At 39.7% G+C, this 19,390-nt stretch overlaps 1 protein-coding gene across 11 annotated transcripts in view; it reads left to right on the top strand.

The window, feature by feature from the left end:
• Nucleotides 1-19,390, top strand: part of synrg (synergin, gamma) — a 68,641-nt gene that overhangs the window by 7,304 nt on the left and 41,947 nt on the right. For 4 of the 11 annotated variants that reach the window (XM_066662484.1, XM_066662482.1, XM_066662479.1 and 1 more), the window contains exons 3-10: nt 2,989-3,116; nt 4,039-4,166; nt 4,268-4,373; nt 5,897-6,008; nt 7,363-7,653; nt 10,885-11,160; nt 13,046-13,123; nt 13,682-13,878. In XM_066662484.1, coding sequence (XP_066518581.1) covers nt 2,989-3,116; nt 4,039-4,166; nt 4,268-4,373; nt 5,897-6,008; nt 7,363-7,653; nt 10,885-11,160; nt 13,046-13,123; nt 13,682-13,878 — 1,316 coding nt within the window. Of the gene's footprint in view, nt 1-2,988; nt 3,117-4,038; nt 4,167-4,267; nt 4,374-5,896; nt 6,009-7,362; nt 7,654-10,884; nt 11,161-12,875; nt 12,936-13,045; nt 13,124-13,681; nt 13,879-19,390 lie in introns of those variants that run through there. The other 7 variants (XM_066662487.1, XM_066662490.1, XM_066662480.1 and 4 more) reach the window with 6 other exon arrangements.

The following is a 19,390-nucleotide window of genomic DNA, read 5'->3' as shown; positions in this document are numbered from 1 at the left end:
GCAGTCCTAAAAGTGTGTAATGCTTATGTCATTACCCTGACCAATCAGAAGTCTACCATGGCCACGCCTCATCTCTGAGTCCAAGAGACTAGTGAGTTAAAGCTGGGGAGCCGTTAGTGAGCAAGCTAGCTATCCAGCTATTCACTAAGCTATGGAGGAAGTAGTCAAGGCCATAAACAGAGCAAACACAGAGCACAAAACAATACAGAACAAGTATGAATGGATTAAGTATGAGTACAGCAGAGATAGCAGCAACACTCCGTCAGCGTGTTCAGAGATATCAGAGATAGCAGCCACACTGGACCGGCATGTATAGCAGAGTAGCAGCGGGGATAACAGCCACGCTCGGTTGGCAGTACAGCAGAGTAGCAATGGGTGAAAGCACCAATTTGGAGACACTTTAGAAGGTATCCTGTTCGTACACTTTGTTAACAAAATAATCACACAAAACCACACCAGAGACACGCATGTCATAGGTGCGTACATAAATGGCTGTATATGCCAGTTCTACCCGTCTGTGCCATTTTATTGTGTACCTTGTGTAAAATGACAACTGCAGTTCAGAGTAAAAACCCAGAAAAAACGTGCTCTGTCTTGAGGCTGTGTGTTGCCGTGGTAATTGTAACAGCTCTCTACCACTGGAGAACAGAATGCTGTTTGTCACACATGGTGATTAGTATTGGACCACACCCACACCATTCTCAGAGTGTTTAAATAAAAAGTGTGTCATGACCCAGACAAAATTAGTTTTTCTGGGTTTTTCTCAAGAACGGAGGAGCTGAAGGAGGTGTTTAGTGATGAAAAATATGGTTTAAGTAAAAGCTCAACGGCTGAATGACACACCACGCTCAAATCCACAAAAACACCTGTAGGTATGTTTTCTCCACACTAGTTGCCTCCATATGTGTTATGAACATGTGTCATTACCATTAAACAGTTTGTTATATAGGTTATAATAACTGTGAAGGAATGTTTTTTTTGCCTCCTCCTTGTCTGTTATGAAAGACTAGAAGATAAAGTTGTTTAGGGCTGTATGCTTTTCTTGGGAGGACTGATCTCAGAACAGTTGTGTCTAAAAACTCCAGTAGATCTGCTGTGTCTGATCCACACTGTGTGAGGGCAGTGCATTAATTGAGTAGACCCCCATCTCTGTTATTTTGTATCCAGTGCGAATCCATCATAAATACTACTGATGGAAAAATTACATTACCCAGCTCCCCATGTAAAACTAATCTCGTCCAAACTGGGCTAAAGATATTCACATATATTAGACTGTAACGTGCATGGAACTGATCTTATAACTTATTTAAAATAAGTACACTGCGGAGTGCAAACAGCAGAGACAGTGCATACAGTAATAGAACTAAATAAATGTTCATGTAAGTTCAGCAATATTGTATCTTATTCTGTTCTATTTATTATTATTATTATTATTATTATTAAATAAATTGTATTTTATCAGTTGCAAAAAAATAAAAACAAACAAAGAAAAAAAAACCTTATATCATTGGCATTATATATTGGTTACTCTGGTCTTTAAATATAGGCATTGGCCATTAAAAAACACTAATTGGTCGACCACTACTCCAGACCTCAGTAAATGGTCTTGTGCTTCATTCAGCAACAGTATGCTGTACTAAGCAGCATTCTACTGATCTGAAAATGTAACTGGTGCCTACAAAGTTTGAGGAAGCTATAAAGAATATCAAAGTATATCAAGATATCAAAAAATATTTAAAAACAAACCTTTATGCTTATAGTATTCACAGTCCAAATTCTCATGAAGATTTTGTACCTTAGGGAAAATGTTGAGGTCATGACCAGATCTGGAGGACCAAAGAAAATCGCAGACACGGTTTGCTTGGTTTTCCAAGGAATAAATAAATACACTGTGTAATTTAGCAAGGCGTGCAGTAATATTTATAATTGTGACGGTGATATACATGCATTCCAGGAGAAAATGAATAAGGTTAGATACTAACTCTTGCTCTGAAAATTAGCTCTGAGACTTTCACAGTCTGAAAATCAGATCAATACTGTATCCCACATAAAGGTCTAACAAGCTTTCTTCATCCCAACAGTCCCTGTGTCCTTTCTTCCACTGATATACATATTTAACAGAGACACGGCCTTCATTTGGACTGTTCTAAACCACTAGTTTGGCCATAAGTACAGCAAAGGATTGACTATAATTTATTTAGCTTATGTTGTACTCTGTGTTGCAGGGCTGGATGATTTGGCCAAAATTTATATTACAATACATTTCCTAATATCGGATGATATGGTATAACTCCATATCCATAAGATATGGATATGAGCAGTATAAAATCCACAGAAAAACTGGCAAGAACAAAGAAGGAACATGACACTACCATCAAACATAAACCTCTGGGCTATGTCAATATTAATATCTTTATAGTAACTTTAAGATTGAGTGTCAGATGTTGTACATAATGTATATTGTAATATTGAAAATGTGTTTTAAAAAACGTGTCATTGTTACTGAAACATTTAATATAAAGTTATTGTCCAACCCTAGTCTGTTCCTACATAGATATTCTTGTCAACCCTCCAGCCATATTCTTATGGTTACGCTAATGGGGCTTCATCAGCATCCACTAAGCTTATAATTTTCTGTGTTCCAATGTGTAGGATCAGAAGGCACATTTATTCTGTGGAGACAGATTGCCATTAAATATGATTATCAGCTCTGTAAAATGATGTTTCATTTGTGTTAATGAAATCTGTGTGGGAGTATTTTTTATTTTAATTTTTTTTTTCCGTAAAATTTCTCCTGCTGTTGTTTTCACCCCATAGCTGTTAACATATTCACAGTTGAATACTAAGCCACAAATTATACTTTTATCTATGTGTTCATTTTCTGTGGTTCAGAAACCCAGAGACCCATCAGAGTGATTTCATTGGGTTGATCGAATGTCCCCAGCCTTCCTCTTCTTATTCTGCTCTGTGACTTTTGTTCACTAACAGGAATGATTCCCATGCAGCAGCAGCAGCAGCAGGGCTTCCCCATGGTCCCCGTCATGCAGCCCAACATGCAGGGTATGATGGGAATGAATTTCGGAGCTCAGATGCCTCCCGGTGCCATGCCTATGCAGGTCAGCTTATTATAACAATGAGTAGTGTCACAGATTTGGCTGAATCTCAGCTTTCACTTTGAGAATGTGGTGTGTTAGAAATAGACCTGTCACAATAGCCATTTTTGTGGTCGGTATATTGTCACAGAATTAGTGATAAACAGTATTACTGTCATTTTAAAAAAAGTTTATGCCACTAATATATTGATAATATAATAGTGTATTAGTACAATTACACCCCTCTATATTCAATTCAAAACAATTTTAGAAAAAACTTGGTTATTAAAATATGCAAATATTGGAGTTAGAATATGAATATTGAAAAGATATCCTAAAAAACATCCTGGCCATTGAAGAGCAGTGTGAAATGGGGATAAGAAAGTATGCAGAGAAATAGGTGTAATTGTAGAACTACAAAGTGCTCCTGTGTGGCCAGTGGAGCCAATAAAATGGACAGTGTGTGGAGATACAAAGTAGGTGTCCCTAATCCAATAATCGTTCAGTGTGTATTTCTCTGACAATAGCCGATTTTATAGTTGCCTAATGTGGTTACTTCAAGTACCAGCTTCTGGAATTGTTGATTATATTTGATGTCAGACGTTAGGCTTGTCATTCCTTGTCAGCTCTTTCACTAATGGGTACTTGGCAACTGTCAGATGTCGTCAGTTCCAATACCAGGGGTGAATATCATCTGACAATACTGGTCGATCTCTGCTCATAACTGTGAATGCCTCATCACACCTACAAACCTAGCATTATTTTCCATTAGCCCTCCACGCTGTGCTGCAGAGAGTGACAGCTTGATTGCACACAGTATGAAATCGGCTGCCAAGGTCTTTTCACTTTTCTTATTTATTTATTTTCTGTCAGCTCCAGATTAATAGTTGTTGCAGTTTAGTGGAAGACTTGATTCCAGTGCTTCTTGCTATGCTTCTATTTGTAGGGAGGGATGGCCATGGGGATGCAGGCTCCAGGCATGCAGTTCATGAGTCAGCCGCAGTTTATGGGCATGAGGGCCCCTGGACCACAGTACCCTGCTGACCTGCAGAAACAGATGGCGGAGGAACATCAGTGAGTGTGTCTTTGCTATTGTACTGCAGCAGTGGGCTGCTTCAGGTGTGTTGTTCATCTCCAATAGCTGTTTGTCTATGTGCGTTGCTGTCTGCTTACAGAAAGCGCTTGGAGCAACAACAACGCATGCTGGAGGAAGACAGAAAAAGGAGGCAGTTTGAGGAGCAGAAGCAGAAACTGCGTCTCCTGAGCAGCGTCAAACCCAAAGTGAGCCTTTTGTTTCCAGTGAATTCCTTAACAACTTCGTTTTACTGAAGCATTTTTATATTTTTCAAAATAAGTGTGTAGATATCAGACCTGGGCGGCACAGGTCTGGGGATCTGTAGGTTGCAAGTTTGACATTGGTTTGGGAGTATTTTTAGAAATACCCTATATGCACAAACTTAAGACAAGACAAATTTTTGTATAGTGTTTTTACAACCAGATGGTGACACAAAGCAGTGAATAACCCCATATGAGCAAGCCAAGGTAGACAATTATAAGGAAAATCTCGCTCAAAGCCAGAGGAAGAAACCTTGGGAGAAAAAAAAGGCTCGTAGCATTTTCCACCAACAAGGAACTGGTTAGAGTCCCATTCACAAACCTAATTTGCAGCAAACTAGACACGTTTCCACCTGGAGCCAAAAATAATAGGTCATTCAGTGCAAGGGGTGGAAACAGCTCTGTTATTGATGGCTGTGATTGGCTCCGATTGGTTAAAATTGTGTTCAATCACTCTGTGGAAGTTTATTTTTGTGAAACCAGGATGATTGACCTCTGGCCTAGATTCTTATTTTTGAGATATCAAATCAGAAGTTCATATGCTATATAAATGAAATTCAAATACAATATGCCGGTGAATCAAAATCTGGTGTTTAAATTCAGATAGATATCATTAAGCAATTCAGATTCAAATGCATATTTAGCATTTGAATTAGCGCCATATGCAACAGACCGTGCCTATTGGTGTTTTTTTTTTTTTTTTAGTTCAAGCCACAGCAAGCAAACTTTCACACATGAATATAACTAAATATTTAAACATGTCATCTGAAACCCATTATTAAAGGACACATATTTTACCCCTTTTCCACAAGTTAACACTCTTCTGGGGTCTTACTAGAATGCCTGTGGCATGATTTGCTCAAAATACGACAAGGATCAAACAACATAGCACAGTTCTCTCCTTGTCTATCAGGCCTCTTCAGAACGACTGCTTTTAGCACCTGTTCTTTTAAACGAGAATGAGCCATTCTTTATTCTGGTGAGAAGCAAGTGAGCAGAAGCTCTGGTTTTTAGCCCTTTTGCTTGGGTTTCTTTCTTTTCTGTTCTTGTTAACACCATTTTTTTTTCCGTACACATATCTCAGTGCTCGTTCTGTTTATTTTACACTGTTTAATCTGGGGGTAGAGGAACAATTCTAAAGTCTCTGCAATTAATGTCAGAAGTGGACAAAATCAGCATGGCCCATTTTATGCCATGTTTTCTGACATGGGTAGTCCACAATTAACTAACTGAGCTGCTTTGTTTTACAGTATGTGGTCTCATAGGATTAAGATCCACAAAATAATGTGCAAGTTTACTGAAAGTGTGGTTATTTTTGATAATGTGTGCCCATTAACACCGTAACTTAGAACAAATAAGATGCTAGGCAGTAGTATTTTGCATTTTACCACCCTAGCACCAACTCCTTTGGGTAATTATTAACTTAATCTGTCTCCCTAAACTGTCAAAACCTCCTCCTGTTCACTCAGACTGGTGAGAAGAGTCGAGATGACGCATTAGAAGCCATCAAAGGGAACTTGGATGGCTTCAGCAGAGATGCCAAGATGCATCCTACTCCAACTTCACAGTCTAAAAAACCAGGTATGTAGTTGGATTATCCTCTGTGTCTGATTTCCTCCATACCTCAATAAAAGCTACAGTTACAACAGCTTCCTAAATATCTTTGTGAATAGTCTTTGGAAATAGCTTTGCCAGTGCAGTGTAAGCATTAGTTAAATGAGACAAAGTGTGAATCCTGTTTCACCCCTTAGCCCTTACCCTTCGTTTTGCCTCGGGGTAGGGTGTCTCATTACTTGTTGGGAAAAAGGGATATATAATATTTGAAATAGATTTTTCAGAGGCAAACAAAGCCTATAAATGTCTTGAGAATCGCCGACAAAATGGTGGTGCAGTTGACCCAAGAAAGCCACAAATGTCAGTTTATTCTCTTTTAAAATCTATGATAAACATTGTATTATCTTAGTTGAATGTAGTTTCAGTGCATTAAGTCCCTTTACTTCATAACATGCATAAAAAATCACCAGAAATTTGCTGATGTCTCAGAATTTCTCGTTCCAACTTAAGAAGTTACATTAAAGCACCTGTGTCTACAACAAATTTTGGAAGTTCCTTAAAAAAAGCCACCAAATAAGCAGCTAAATCCAGCTTCATATCACAGAGAATATGGAATGGGTGATGTGATATATATGATTGTGGAATACTTTTGGAGGTTGATGCCCAAAAAATTTAAGTATGTTAAAATTTAGAAGCTCTGATATCACTGTAGACTGGCAGCAGAGTGCTGCTGAAACGCTGATCTTTTTTTGTGTTCTGATGATGTATCATGCACTTGAAGGTTTGTCCCATTTCATACAGCAAGGGTTTAACCACTACAAAGGAGCAAGATAATTCTCAAAAACAAGGGGCAGGTGTAAAATTAAGAAATGGGATTTAACCTCACAATAAGTGCACTGAGAGCAAGCTTGGGACATGGAATTTATTGTCTGTTTGCACTGTGTTTATTGACACTTATAGATCAACGCTCAAGTGTGATGAAGCTCTGGGCCATGATAAGATGTTTTGGTTTGCTTTTCTGTTGTTTTCAGTTCACTATTTTAAACCTTTATGTATCCACAGTGAAGAGATCATCACTTGTGCTCGTTTCTATTCGACAGTTACGCTTTTCCTTTTTTCTTGCTTGACTTTATACACATTTCCCATGCAGAGTGTGCTTCTCTATTAAAAAAACTCCATTAGTTGTAGTAACACTGTAATTTGATATTGGTTTGAATGTTTTTATTTATGTATGTGGTTTTTTTTATTTTTTTTATTTTTTTATTTTTTTTTTTAAGGTGACAATCTAATTCATGTTATTCCTTCACAGCCACCTTAACTCATGTGCGTTGTGTTGTGTGTCTTTGTCATTTGTCATTATTTTCTTTTTTTGTTTTTACAGACTCATCGCCATCTCACTCCTCTCTCCCCCCTCAGTCACTCCCTCCTGCTTTTGCAGAGGATGATGATGAGTTTAGTGACTTTATGCAAGGGCCTGTCGATGGCCACTCCCTCTCTTTTCCACCTTCCTCACTCCCTTCATCCTCCTCTTCCTCTACTGTCAGTAATCCACCCTTAAAGGTGGGCCTGGCCTCATCTTGCCCAGTCTCTCACTCCCTCACTGCCTCTCTGCCCCTCTCCACCAACCCCACACACTCATCTGTCATCTCCAGCTCCCAATCTGCATTCCAAGGTAACTCCTCTCTCACTGTCTGTTGTTTTCTGTTTTCAGCACTTCTAGAGAATATAAAAGTCCCTGTTATGCACTTGGTGTATGACTGAAGCCTCAGTTTTGACGAGACCTGTGCCCATTTTACGAACAATCACTATTTGGAAGTACAAGAAACTATATGTTGGCTGTAAACACGTGCATGTTACCTACTCTACTTGACTCCACTCTGCTCTACTTGCTTTTTTGGACCCGATAACTGGTGGGGTTTCCATTATACAGCTCGTCCCTGAAATGTAGCTGATGACTCTGCAAAACCCAGGGAATAGTGGGCTTTGGAAAACTACAAAAGCGGACGGCGGTAACACTGAGTGTTGGTTACTCAACATGTATTCACGTTTTGTTGTTTATTGAGACTCAACCCAGTTTAGCCACACATGAGTTCAGAGAGCTCCATATAGTTTTTTAAAATTATTATTCCTTGTTGCACTGTCCAACTCTCCCATTGTATATATATGTTTATTTTTTCACCAACCACCACTTCAAGGAACAGTTTTACCCCTTTATAAAACCATGATGTAATTTTATGAGCTGCAGATAAAAACAAATGTGATTTCTACTTTAACTTGGAGATTTTACAGGTGGCTAGTTTGATAGATGTCTGCAATTTGTTGTGTAGCCAAGAGCAGGCAGATACTAAAAAAGCACTGTGTCCTATGTACCGGGTGCCACATTTGCCTAATGGAAAAGCGGAAGAAACAAACAAAACAAAACAAAAACAGAGTAGAATCAAGTAGATTCTTATAGGTACCTGTTAGAAATTCCTCAGGAAGAGTCTGGAGATAGGAGATTTGGTATTGACTGGAGTTTATTTACACATACACAGAATCATGTATGAGTAAAGCTGGGTGGTCGCAGTCTATCACTGGATATTATGGAGTTTGGAGTCTGGAGGTTCAGAGGTTTCTTCACGCGCATGCAGAAAAGCACGGGCACAGCTTGGTCATCAGTTTGTCTTCAGTTTGGACATAAAGATTGAGGGGGAAGACAGGAAGAATTAAGATGGTGGAACATAGAGAAGGGAATATGTGTGATAACAAAATGATAGAGGGACAACATTTGAATGGGAAGATAGAGGAAGTAGAAGAGTTTAAGGATAAAAGAAATACCACACATTGGAAAAGCACCATTATTAAATCTACAGCAAACACATCTCACTCTCTCTACCAGTAGTGCCCCAAACATTTTATTCTTGAAAACTAAAACTTACTTCTTTGCCACAACACCAGCTGGACCATCAGGAATGGTAACAGGGTTTGATGCAGTGTTTTGTATTGAATTGAACCGAAGGGTCCTAGTGAAGTGCTGTTCAAAATTGGTTTTCACAGGCTTCTTTATTACAAAACAGTCCATGTGGCCAAACATCCATTCCTATAATTTTACTCCAGAGACTGAACTTGATATGAAATGCCACTAACATAGTCTTGCTTTTTTGATTGTTGATATATTATTTGTGGGTTAGCTGGCAGTATGCAGCCCCTGAGCTACAGATATAAAGGTGTGACTCAGTGGTGCATGCCACCCCCCCCCCCCCCCCCCCCCCCCAAAAGAGGGAACACTGTGCTCTGACTTATCACACATCATGAAGTAAGTTATGTGGCTTTCAGTTAGGGGTGACACATTATCAGCAGACTCAGTAACACATGCGTTTGTGTCCTGTCTAAGTTGGACCTGCTGAGGCCTTTGTCTCTGTCCTGATAAGCTGGTTTGTGTGAGCAGGTCTGAGAGGTGCATGACAGCAGACAGCTAGTGTCTCGTTGCTTTCCAGTGCGCTGGCTTGTGAAGCTTGGCTCCCCTTTTTGTGTTGCAGAGGCTGACAGGGAGAAAAAATTCACTCCAGGTGCCGAATGTGGAGTCTCACAATTGGTTCATTTTGTAACGTTACTGTCTAATAAAACCACATTCATAAGACTGGGACAAATTTACTGTAATTAAACCACCTTGTGCAGTGAATGTGTGTACTGAGAGCATGAAGAAAAACACACTGGCCCGCACAGATAAAAATGAAAAGGTCTACCCCTGCTGTGCATTTGAAAGTCACTGTTCCTCGCTGCTTGAATGTTCGTATCCACAGAAAATAGTGGGAAAATCTGCAAAGAGATGAAGTCTCTTCCTGACATTACTGAAACTACACCTAGAAAAGTGACATTTAGAATTGTGTGATCGATCCACACCAATTTTTGTGTGAGAGGGAAAACCAGAGGAAATGAGCCTCAGCCACAAACAAGCCCAGGAAAGGATTTGAGGGTTCAGAACAAGTGTGAAAACGCTCTAAAGGATTAGTTTGGTAAGACACACAAAAATTATTAGCAACTGATTTTCATCATTTTGATTTGAGTCTATTTTGCATTTTGCAATTTATGGCCCTAATGCTACCTGGAATTTAATAAGCAATTGCTTGATGCACAGGTCCGAATAAGACTTAGTTGGGATTTTGGAGGCATGCACACTGTGGCTTACAAATTATTTTAGCTGCATCCATCCATGAACCCTTCCTTTGCTTCATACAGTTATTATTACAAATGCTGTTTTACGATATGTGACATACTTTTAAGTTAAAGGTGGCATTACGATTTTAATGAAAATACACTTATAAAATTCACTATTCCTCGGCATTTGTTATCTCTTAAGTCGGTTTGTGCACTGGAAACTTATGTAATGTGTTCATGAAGCCCCAGTGTCAGTAAACAAGTAAAAAATTACAAAGTGACTCTCTCCCTGCTAACAGCAGAGATATGTTTCATTGGTGGGTAACATTGACATGTTTTTGCGGTTTCAGGTTAGGTAAGGTTGGAACTTATCCTAAATTAGTGAGAGCACTAACTTTATGAAAGTAAACATAAACCCAAAATGCTACAAAACTAAACAACTAAAGTAACATGAGTTTCTGTGGTAATTCAAACAGTGAATAAAAATGTACAGACAAGTTTAACTTCAGCCACGTACAAACAGTGTTTTTTGTCTTTAAACATACTTATACATTCTATTAAAATATGCAGAGCTTCTGAACACAAACAAACCAGAGGGAGCTGCAGTTCCCCATGATCATAGATGTTGCACTTAAAGTGCAATGTATTATCAGGTGCCGAAGAAGGATTTTCTTTATTTATAGTCATGCTTCATTGTTTGTAAACACTTTCTCTTGTACTCTATGGACACAGATCTTATGCAACATAACCTTGCCCTCCTCTCTAGGCCCATCTCTGGAGGAGAAGCTTTTTTCATCATGTGATTTAACAGCTGACAAGAGGGCCGAGGTTAACTTTAGACCCCGACAGATCCTGTCGGAACTGACACCCAGAGCCCAGGTATCAATTAAGTTTCAAAGCAGCTCCAGAGCCCGCAACTGGGCCCAATCCCCTGATGACCTCAATGCTGCTTTCACTGTGAAGAAGACACTCGAGCCTCAGTCTGCCTCCAAACCCACTCCAGTACCAGAAGCCCAAATTCAGCAGACATCCACTGCCAGTGGTGAGAGGAGACGTACTTACAACTCTACAATGTTTGCCACCCCTCCGCTTGCTGCTGCGCTCCCTCTTTCTTTACTAATCATGAACTTCTGCTGGAAGGTCATTCCTTGCAACAATAATAATTCTTATTTTTCAGAATCAGAAGCGCATGAATATTTCATTTACACACAAATTTACAGTTTTTGCCTACTAACCAAGTCCCAGTGCTTAGCCCTGGAGGATTGTGTCTGTTTTTAAGGGTCGTAAAGTGCATCAGAACCTTGCTGCAATATTGTGGAATTTGGCCACACCTTTCTTTTTGTATGGTTTGTGTCAGTTTACAGGCCCATTGAAGGGTTTTGAAGGTAATGACTCAAGGATGTCTCAGACATCGTCTTTTTCCTTTTGCCAGTGCTGGGAGTATTTCTCATCCCCCACCCCAGCCGCTTCTCATTAGAGAGTGCTGACAGACGCTCAGCTGACAGCCCAGGGAGATGTGATATATCTCTGGAGTTCCACTGAAGTTTTACCCGCTGACTCACCATGTGCTCTGCCTCTGCATTCACCTGCTTTAACCCCCCAACCCCCCCCCCCCTACTTTTTTTTTTGGGTTGTTTGTTTGTTTTTTTTGTTTGTTTTTGTTTTATTGGATCTGGCCTTATCTTGCATGCTGGGTGCTAGATTAAGTCTTTCACAGGGATTGGTCTTTTGATCTGATACATTAGTTTTTTTTTTCTTGCTTTACTTAATATGAACTCGTATGAAGAATGGGTGCTAGTAATGATTTCTTTCTTCCTCCTATGCTGGTTCAGGATGGTTCCTGCTTAATATTAATGATGGGTGGTGGGATAACACAAACCATGTCATGTCATTGTACATTTGACCACCTCTGTAGGAACACAAAGCAGCTGTATGGAAATACAAGCAATCCTCTTTCTTTGGTTGATTCTAGATAGCAATATTACAAATATTAGGTGTACAAATACATTTTTACTTTTTTTTCCTTCCTAATTACAAAAGATATAGTAATTCAAACATTTTCTTGCTCTCTTCATTTCATGGCAACTGTTGTGTTGTATAAAAATTACAATTATCATTATGTTAAATATAAAAAAAAATAAAAGCAAGTGAAAAGAAGTTATTCATCACTGCTTTCATTATGAGTTCCATCATGGAAAAAGCACAGCAAAAGCATTAATTAATTGTGTTCTTGGAGATAATATTGTATGTGTGGATGGTTAAAATGTTGCCAATTGTGAACCTAGTGTATTAATACTTAATTTCTTTTTTAATAATATGACAATTATCATTTTTAATATTTCACAACAGTTACCATTAAAAGAGACAAATGAGTGGGAGAATGTTTGAATTTTTAATCACAATTATACAGTACACAACTTACTTATACAAGTAATGTATCAGATACGAGCTGTGATTTAAAAACAATTAAGATTAGACACTTAGGAGACATCTGTTATATCTGATAAACCCAGCATTTTATATTACAAATTTGGTTATCTGTATATATAAATAAAAGTAAGTAAAAATTACATCTGGGGCACTAATGTTGTAATTGAAGGCATCGCATTTACTCCTACACATTGAAGAAACCCATGGGTTCAGTGCAGGACAAGTTTACTCAGTGTTATCTGAGTTAATAATGCTCTTATTCCTGAGGCTAATCTTCCTTTACGACTGCTATCCAGCTGATTCTGAGCCCAGCTTTGCTGAAGTAATGAAGAATGTAGTGAAACAGTATGGAAGTGGAACATCTGTACTGGGCTCTCTACACAGCAGGTGTGGAGGACTGCTACAGCTGACTGTGCAGTAGACATCAGGGAGATACGCTAGATGTGCCATGTATAGCTTAATATCATGTCTCACTGCTGTCACTCTCTTATTACAAGCAGGTGTTGGTGTCTTCCCCCAACAAGAAATTCAGCCCATGGTTCCACCCTGGCTCTACAATGATTCTCTCATTCCAGGTAATCATTTACAGTGTACTGGTTGAATGAAAGATTTTAAAACAAACACTTTTATGATATGACCCCATACAAACTCCCTTTTGAATGAGATTGTTTTCAACTTGTTGTTGCCCCCTGCCCCTCTTAGTTAAAAATATTAAGTCATAGTCACATTTACAGTGGAATTATTACCAGTGACATGCATTATGTAACTTATATTTACCTCCGCCATAGCACTGGGTCTATGTCCCCCACTTTGTGGACCATTTTTGTAAAGCTAGGTAATATTTGTATTTGTACACTAGGTAGTATTTTTTTTATTTTAAAATAACTGTTTCAAAATCATGAAATTCCACTGAGCTGTAATAGGGGGAATAGAGCCTCTGTTGTTGCTACTCCGAGATCAGCACTGCAGAAACAGTACTATGTAACTATTGGAGAAGGGTTGGAAACTTTGATTTTACAACTGTGCTGTAAATATGAATTACAATCTATAACAGCTCAGGAGCAAAAATATCCATTTTTATCTAGTGTTGCATTAAGTAGTGTCTTAATTGTTATGTATTGTATTTTGTACAGAAATGTTCAAGAAGGTCCTGGAGTTCACCATGACTCCAGCAGGCATAGACACCGCCAAACTCTACCCCATCCTGTTGTCATCAGGGCTACCCCGGGAAGCTCTGGGTCAGATTTGGGCCTCAGCCAATCGCACAACGCCAGGCAAACTTACCAAGGAGGAGCTGTACACTGTACTGGCTTTGATTGGAGTGGCACAGGTAGCTGTGTATTTCTGTGGATTGTTTGAATTACAAAGGTGTATGAGGCCAAACTGTAGCCTTCATTTTGTCCCATCCATCCATCCATCCATTATCTGTAACCGCTTATCCAATTTAGGGTCACGGGGGGGTCCAGAGCCTACCTGGAATCATTGGGCGCAAGGCGGGAATACACCCTAGAGGGGACGCCAGTCCTTCACAGGGCAACACAGACACACACACATTCACACACTCACACCTACGGACACTTTCGAGTCGTCAATCCACCTGCAACGTGTGTTTTTGGACTGTGGGAGGAAACCGGAGCACCCGGAGGAAACCCACGCGGACACGGGGAGAACACACCAACTCCTCACAGACAGTCACCCGGAGCGGGAATCGAACCCACAACCTCCAGGCCCCTGGAGCTGTGTGACTGCGACACTACCTGCTGCGCCACCGTGCCGCCCCCCATTTTGTCCCAGTTCACTTTCATTTTATGACTAATATGTTAGTAGTTTTAAAACTCTGGGGATACTAACACCTTTGGTCATGTTGCTGGGGTCTCTGTACCCATTCCAAACGTTTTACTATGTTTTATTGTTTACCTGTTAACACAGACTGGTCCAAGTAAATTGACTTGGATCTAGAGTGAATACAGTGTTTAACCTTTAAAAGAATTCAGCTGACAAATGAGTAGTTGACCGGTTTGCAGTTTTTGTAGAATGCTTGCCAGCTATCTAGTGCATTATCTAATATTTTGATCTGTGACATATTAAGATATCAAATTAGTTTGCAGTTTCATGAATACTTGCTTTCTGAACTACTTTGTAGTTAGCCTCATGTGCTGCAAGCAGCGTTTTTCTTCTGTTCATGGGTTGCAGCTGTCATCACAGTACAGAGTGGCCGGTATGTTGGGGACCTACTTGTTATTCAAACACACAACTAAAATAAAAACTGTGATATCTAACTGTGATATCTGATACATTACTTGTATAAGTAAGTAAATGTCTGTAGTCACTTACACAATAAGTGAAATAAGACGATTACTGAAACTTGTATATGATCTGTGTATGAATAACTTTCATGTGCTACACCTTGGGATCCTTTACCCTCCTGTCACAAAGAGGTGCAATGGGCTTCTGTGCTCCTGACTGTTGTGAGAGACAGGGAGTGGAGCTGAGTATGATATAAATGTATTCCTATTTCCCACCCGAGTGCATTAGTGCTGCACCCTAAAACCAGACAATCTCTCCCAAATATGCCACTCATGCCATAAAAATCACATGACTGCAACCCATGGTTTCTTCAACCTTTTTAGTAATGTAATCAGAAATGAAGGCCTTGTTATTTAAAGCTGTAACAAACCTGATGGTGCAGCAATCTGCATGACACAACAAAGAAGAAATGACAGGGTATTTCTGATAGTCATGGATTTTTTTAAATCCAATTTTGAAAATGGATTTGGTGCTGCATTTCATCTGACTGCTGTACCACTTTAAGCTTTTGTTTTTGTTTTTTCATATGGATAAGAAAATGCCGAATCAGATGAAACAAATGTTTAATTCGTTTACCAAGTCTGGTAGCATTAATTTAATTAGTTTTGTTTGTGTGTTCTTTCTCCTGCTGAAACTTTTAGTAATTCTCCAGTCAAAGCTGGGTCAGAAATAATTTGAGTGAGTTTATTTCCAGTTATCAACTGTAATTCTACATCTAGTGCATTTTGCTGTTCTTCAGCATTGAGTGAGCAATGATGCAACAGGCTGAAACATGCAATCGCTAACTATGTTGAGGTCACTAGCAATTTTGCAATAGTCATTCAATACTAATAAAACAATCTTTAGGGATTTAGCACAGTAATGAGCACACCAATAACACCATGTTATTTAATTTTTTAAATTCTAAACAACACTGTTTCCATTGTGTCCGGAGTGCCCAACATAGTGCTAGCTGTTAGATTTCTGTCATTAATTAAGGGATATAGAGAACCTTCCTTTTTAAAGTCTATATCTGATAAAGGTCAGTCCTTGTGTGATTACCAAGGCCAGTGTTGTCTACATATTATTTTTTTTTATGTGTTGTATTGGTGTATTTATTCTTTCCCTGCTTTGACCTGTCTCAGATTGTGGATGTAGGCTTTGAGCCATGTGTGTGTTGCTGTGCCGATAGGTCATAGTGAGATGTGCCGAGCTGTGCAGTGAGACAGCAATAGCCCAGGTGAACAGCACTGACGAGAGCCTTCTTATCTCCCCAAGCCCAAACCCCAGCAGCCCGCCCCCCCCCCCCCCCCGGGAGCAGGCAAAGCTATCTGTTCCACATGCTGCCGCCACTGCTGCAGCTGCTGCTAACACAATAAGAAGCTTTTTGTGATGGAAATTTTCCTTGGGGTGTCGTGCCTCCTGCTAAAGCTTAGCGGAATGATGACGGTGGAAGTGTATGAAGTAGGAGTAAAGGTACCGGTGAAGGCTGGGAAAAATGCTACTTTAAGGTTTACATTAAAGACTAATTTAGGAAAACATCTCACTGCCTATTTTCCTGAAGTCTGCTTTTTAATTGTGACTAGCTCTTCAAAAGAGGCTGTACATTTTTGCTTGCACATAAGTGATGCAGCATTAAATATGGCACGCATCAGCAAAACTCATAGTTTCTGTGTCAAGTGCTGAAGTAGTACTACAGATTCGTGCTCTTACTTCAAGGCTTGTTTTAATATCTAACCCCCATTTTGATGGGAGTAAAAGTCAATCCCACTGCCACATGGAATGCGCTTTCTTTCACACAGAGCAGTTTCTCACCACTTTTCAACCTCATAGTACATACTTGTTTTCTGTTGCACATCATTCACATTATATTAGAAATTGGGGCTGATCCACATTTATTTCAGTGCTGGTCTGAATCAGATACACAACTACCAATGTTGATAGAGATTTCTATGTGAAAGCTTGTTTTACTTTAATGTTATAATTACAGTTTTATCTCCTAGAAGCAAAAATCATTCTCCCTTAATGTAGTGGGCGAGAGCCTACCCTGAGTGAAGTAATTCAAGTGTCTCTGGGTCTTGTTCAATAGTGATGTCAAAAGGGATTGAGAGGTTGACCCTAAGTTAGATGCAGCATCTGCAGTAATACGGTCACTGTACTGGACCATCGTGGTGAAGAGGGAGCTGAGACATAAAGCAGCGGTCAGTCTATGTACCGACATGACTGAGTAATGAGCTCAGTTATTAGGGAAGATCTAGGAGTGGAATCGCTGCACCTTCACATTAAGAGGAGCCGGTTAATGTAGTTTAGGTATGTGATAAGGACGCCTCCTGGATGACTCCCACTGGAGGTATACCAGGCCCCATAGTAGCCCCTGGACACGCTGCAGGGATTATACATATATTATTGTATGTATGAGCCACATGGTTCATGGTAAGATGGGGAACGATATCTGGATCTGTCATGTGTTTCATTACATCATGTTATGGATGGTTTACAGTCCAGCGCAAACGCCGGACTGGAACATGGATCGGTAAATGGATCAACCCAGTCACATGAGTGGCTATATCTGATGATCATATTATCATATTGCCACTTTATATTGTTACATCCCAGCCATGGCTCCCTTCCTGAATGGTTCTACTACCTCCCATTTCAGAACATTCACATTCTCCCTCTCCAGAACCTGCACAAGTGTGTCAACATGTGCCTCTTGCATTCCTTGAATGTCAGTGGACAATGAAAATAAAGGTATTCATCACACAGAGATGGACAGTCACGTCCCATTCTTGTGACTCAAGTGACACTCCAGTCTTAAATTTAATTCAGACCTTTTTGTTTGCGATTCAGCTCCAGCCTCTGTTCACCGATCTATGATTTATTTGTAATGCGTGCAAGAGTATGGGTAAACACTCTTGGCACCGTATGATGCCAAAGACAGTTCCCAAAGTTTTGCCTCTTTTGTGCTCTTTGATGTTGCTCCCCAACTGTTCATGCCAAATGGGTTCTGACTTTGTTCAAGGTTTCAAGGCAGATGCAAGCTGCCTGCCCTGCTGTTCAACTGAAAGCTTTGAATATGTCAGACCCTGAGGTGGCAAACAAGCATCAGAAGAACTAAAAAAAACCACAAACATACATTTTAATGGCTTATTGTATTATTCAAGTCTGTTATATTCTGAAGAGACATAATGCGGTACAGCGTCAATAAGTCCTCTGCAAAGCTCCTCTTTTGCCCAAAGCAGCAAAAAGCTCAAATACATGAAAAGATGTGTCCAAAGATCCGGCTCTGAAACCCAGAAGTTTTCTGGACTTTACCTGAACTAACTTTAACCCTATGCATAACATCAAATGTCTGTAATGTTTGTACCAGACATTGTCCTTATTTTGTACCGCCAGCCCGCTAGTACCATGTCTAGTTAATGGCTGTGTTATCCCATGGTTGAAAGAGCCAGTAATTTTCTGGAGAGTCATACTGTTCCTCATAGGTGCCTCTGCACAGGCACTGCCACCCCATACCCAACCGTGTAAGACATTTCCTGCTGTGTGAATGCATCTGATGCTGAAAACCTCCAGTATTGCCTCGTATATGTGAAAAGACACCTTCGAAATATGTCCATACCTCCGTCTCCACACCATATGTGGAGTTAATATGTGAAAACTCAGTTACTTTGTAACTCAAGACTTGCATCCTGGTGTACTTGCATGCCTGTGACTTGTGACTCAGCTTTGACTCCATTCCCAATGACTTTATAAAAAAAAAAAAAAAAGCTGTTTATGAACATGCCTGTTATCGAGATAAACACACTAAAACAACAATGGCCCAAGGGTGACATTCTTACGCTGTGAGAAGGTAATCTTAGTGCTTTGCTGCACGATGATATTCATTGCAGTCCATGTGAAGGTCAAATAATTATTCAACCAATTATTAAACACAGACACTCCACACAATCTCCACACATGATTTTTTGTAACCCATACTAAAAAAATAGTAATGCTGGGTATTTTTTCCAGTCAGTCCAAAAAGAATATACAGGGTGTAAATATGTGTAAATATACAGGGTGGACCATTTATATGGATACACCTTAATAAAATGGGAATGGTCGGTGATATTAACATCCTGTTTGTGGCACATCAGTATATTGGAGGGGGGAAACTTTTCAGGATGGTTGGTGAACACGGTGGCCATTTTGAAGTCAGACATTTTTGATCCAACTTTTGTTTTTTCAATGGGAAGAGGGTCATGTGAACTTATTGGGAATTTCACAAGAAAAAACAATGGTATGCTTGGTATGCCAATTGTGTTGGATTGTCTATGCAACCCTCTTCTCCCACTCTTCACACACTGATAGCAACACCGCAGGAGAAATGCTAACACAGGCTTCCAGTATCCGTAGTTTTAGGTGCGCAAAATGGTATGAGACAGGTGCTGCATTTATTTAATCTGAATACTGTAAAGGGGTAGGGGAGGTGTGGATTTAGAGAGAGAGAGAAAATGTGTGCTAAACATTGTCTGTAAACATTGTTTAATGTGGCATGTAAAGGCAAGATCAGAAGT

This window comes from Hoplias malabaricus, chromosome 1, assembly GCF_029633855.1.
Source record: "Hoplias malabaricus isolate fHopMal1 chromosome 1, fHopMal1.hap1, whole genome shotgun sequence".
Taxonomy (NCBI): Eukaryota; Metazoa; Chordata; class Actinopteri; order Characiformes; family Erythrinidae; genus Hoplias; species Hoplias malabaricus.
Note: the sequence above shows the minus strand (reverse complement) of the source record. Positions and strands in the feature narration are given on the sequence as shown.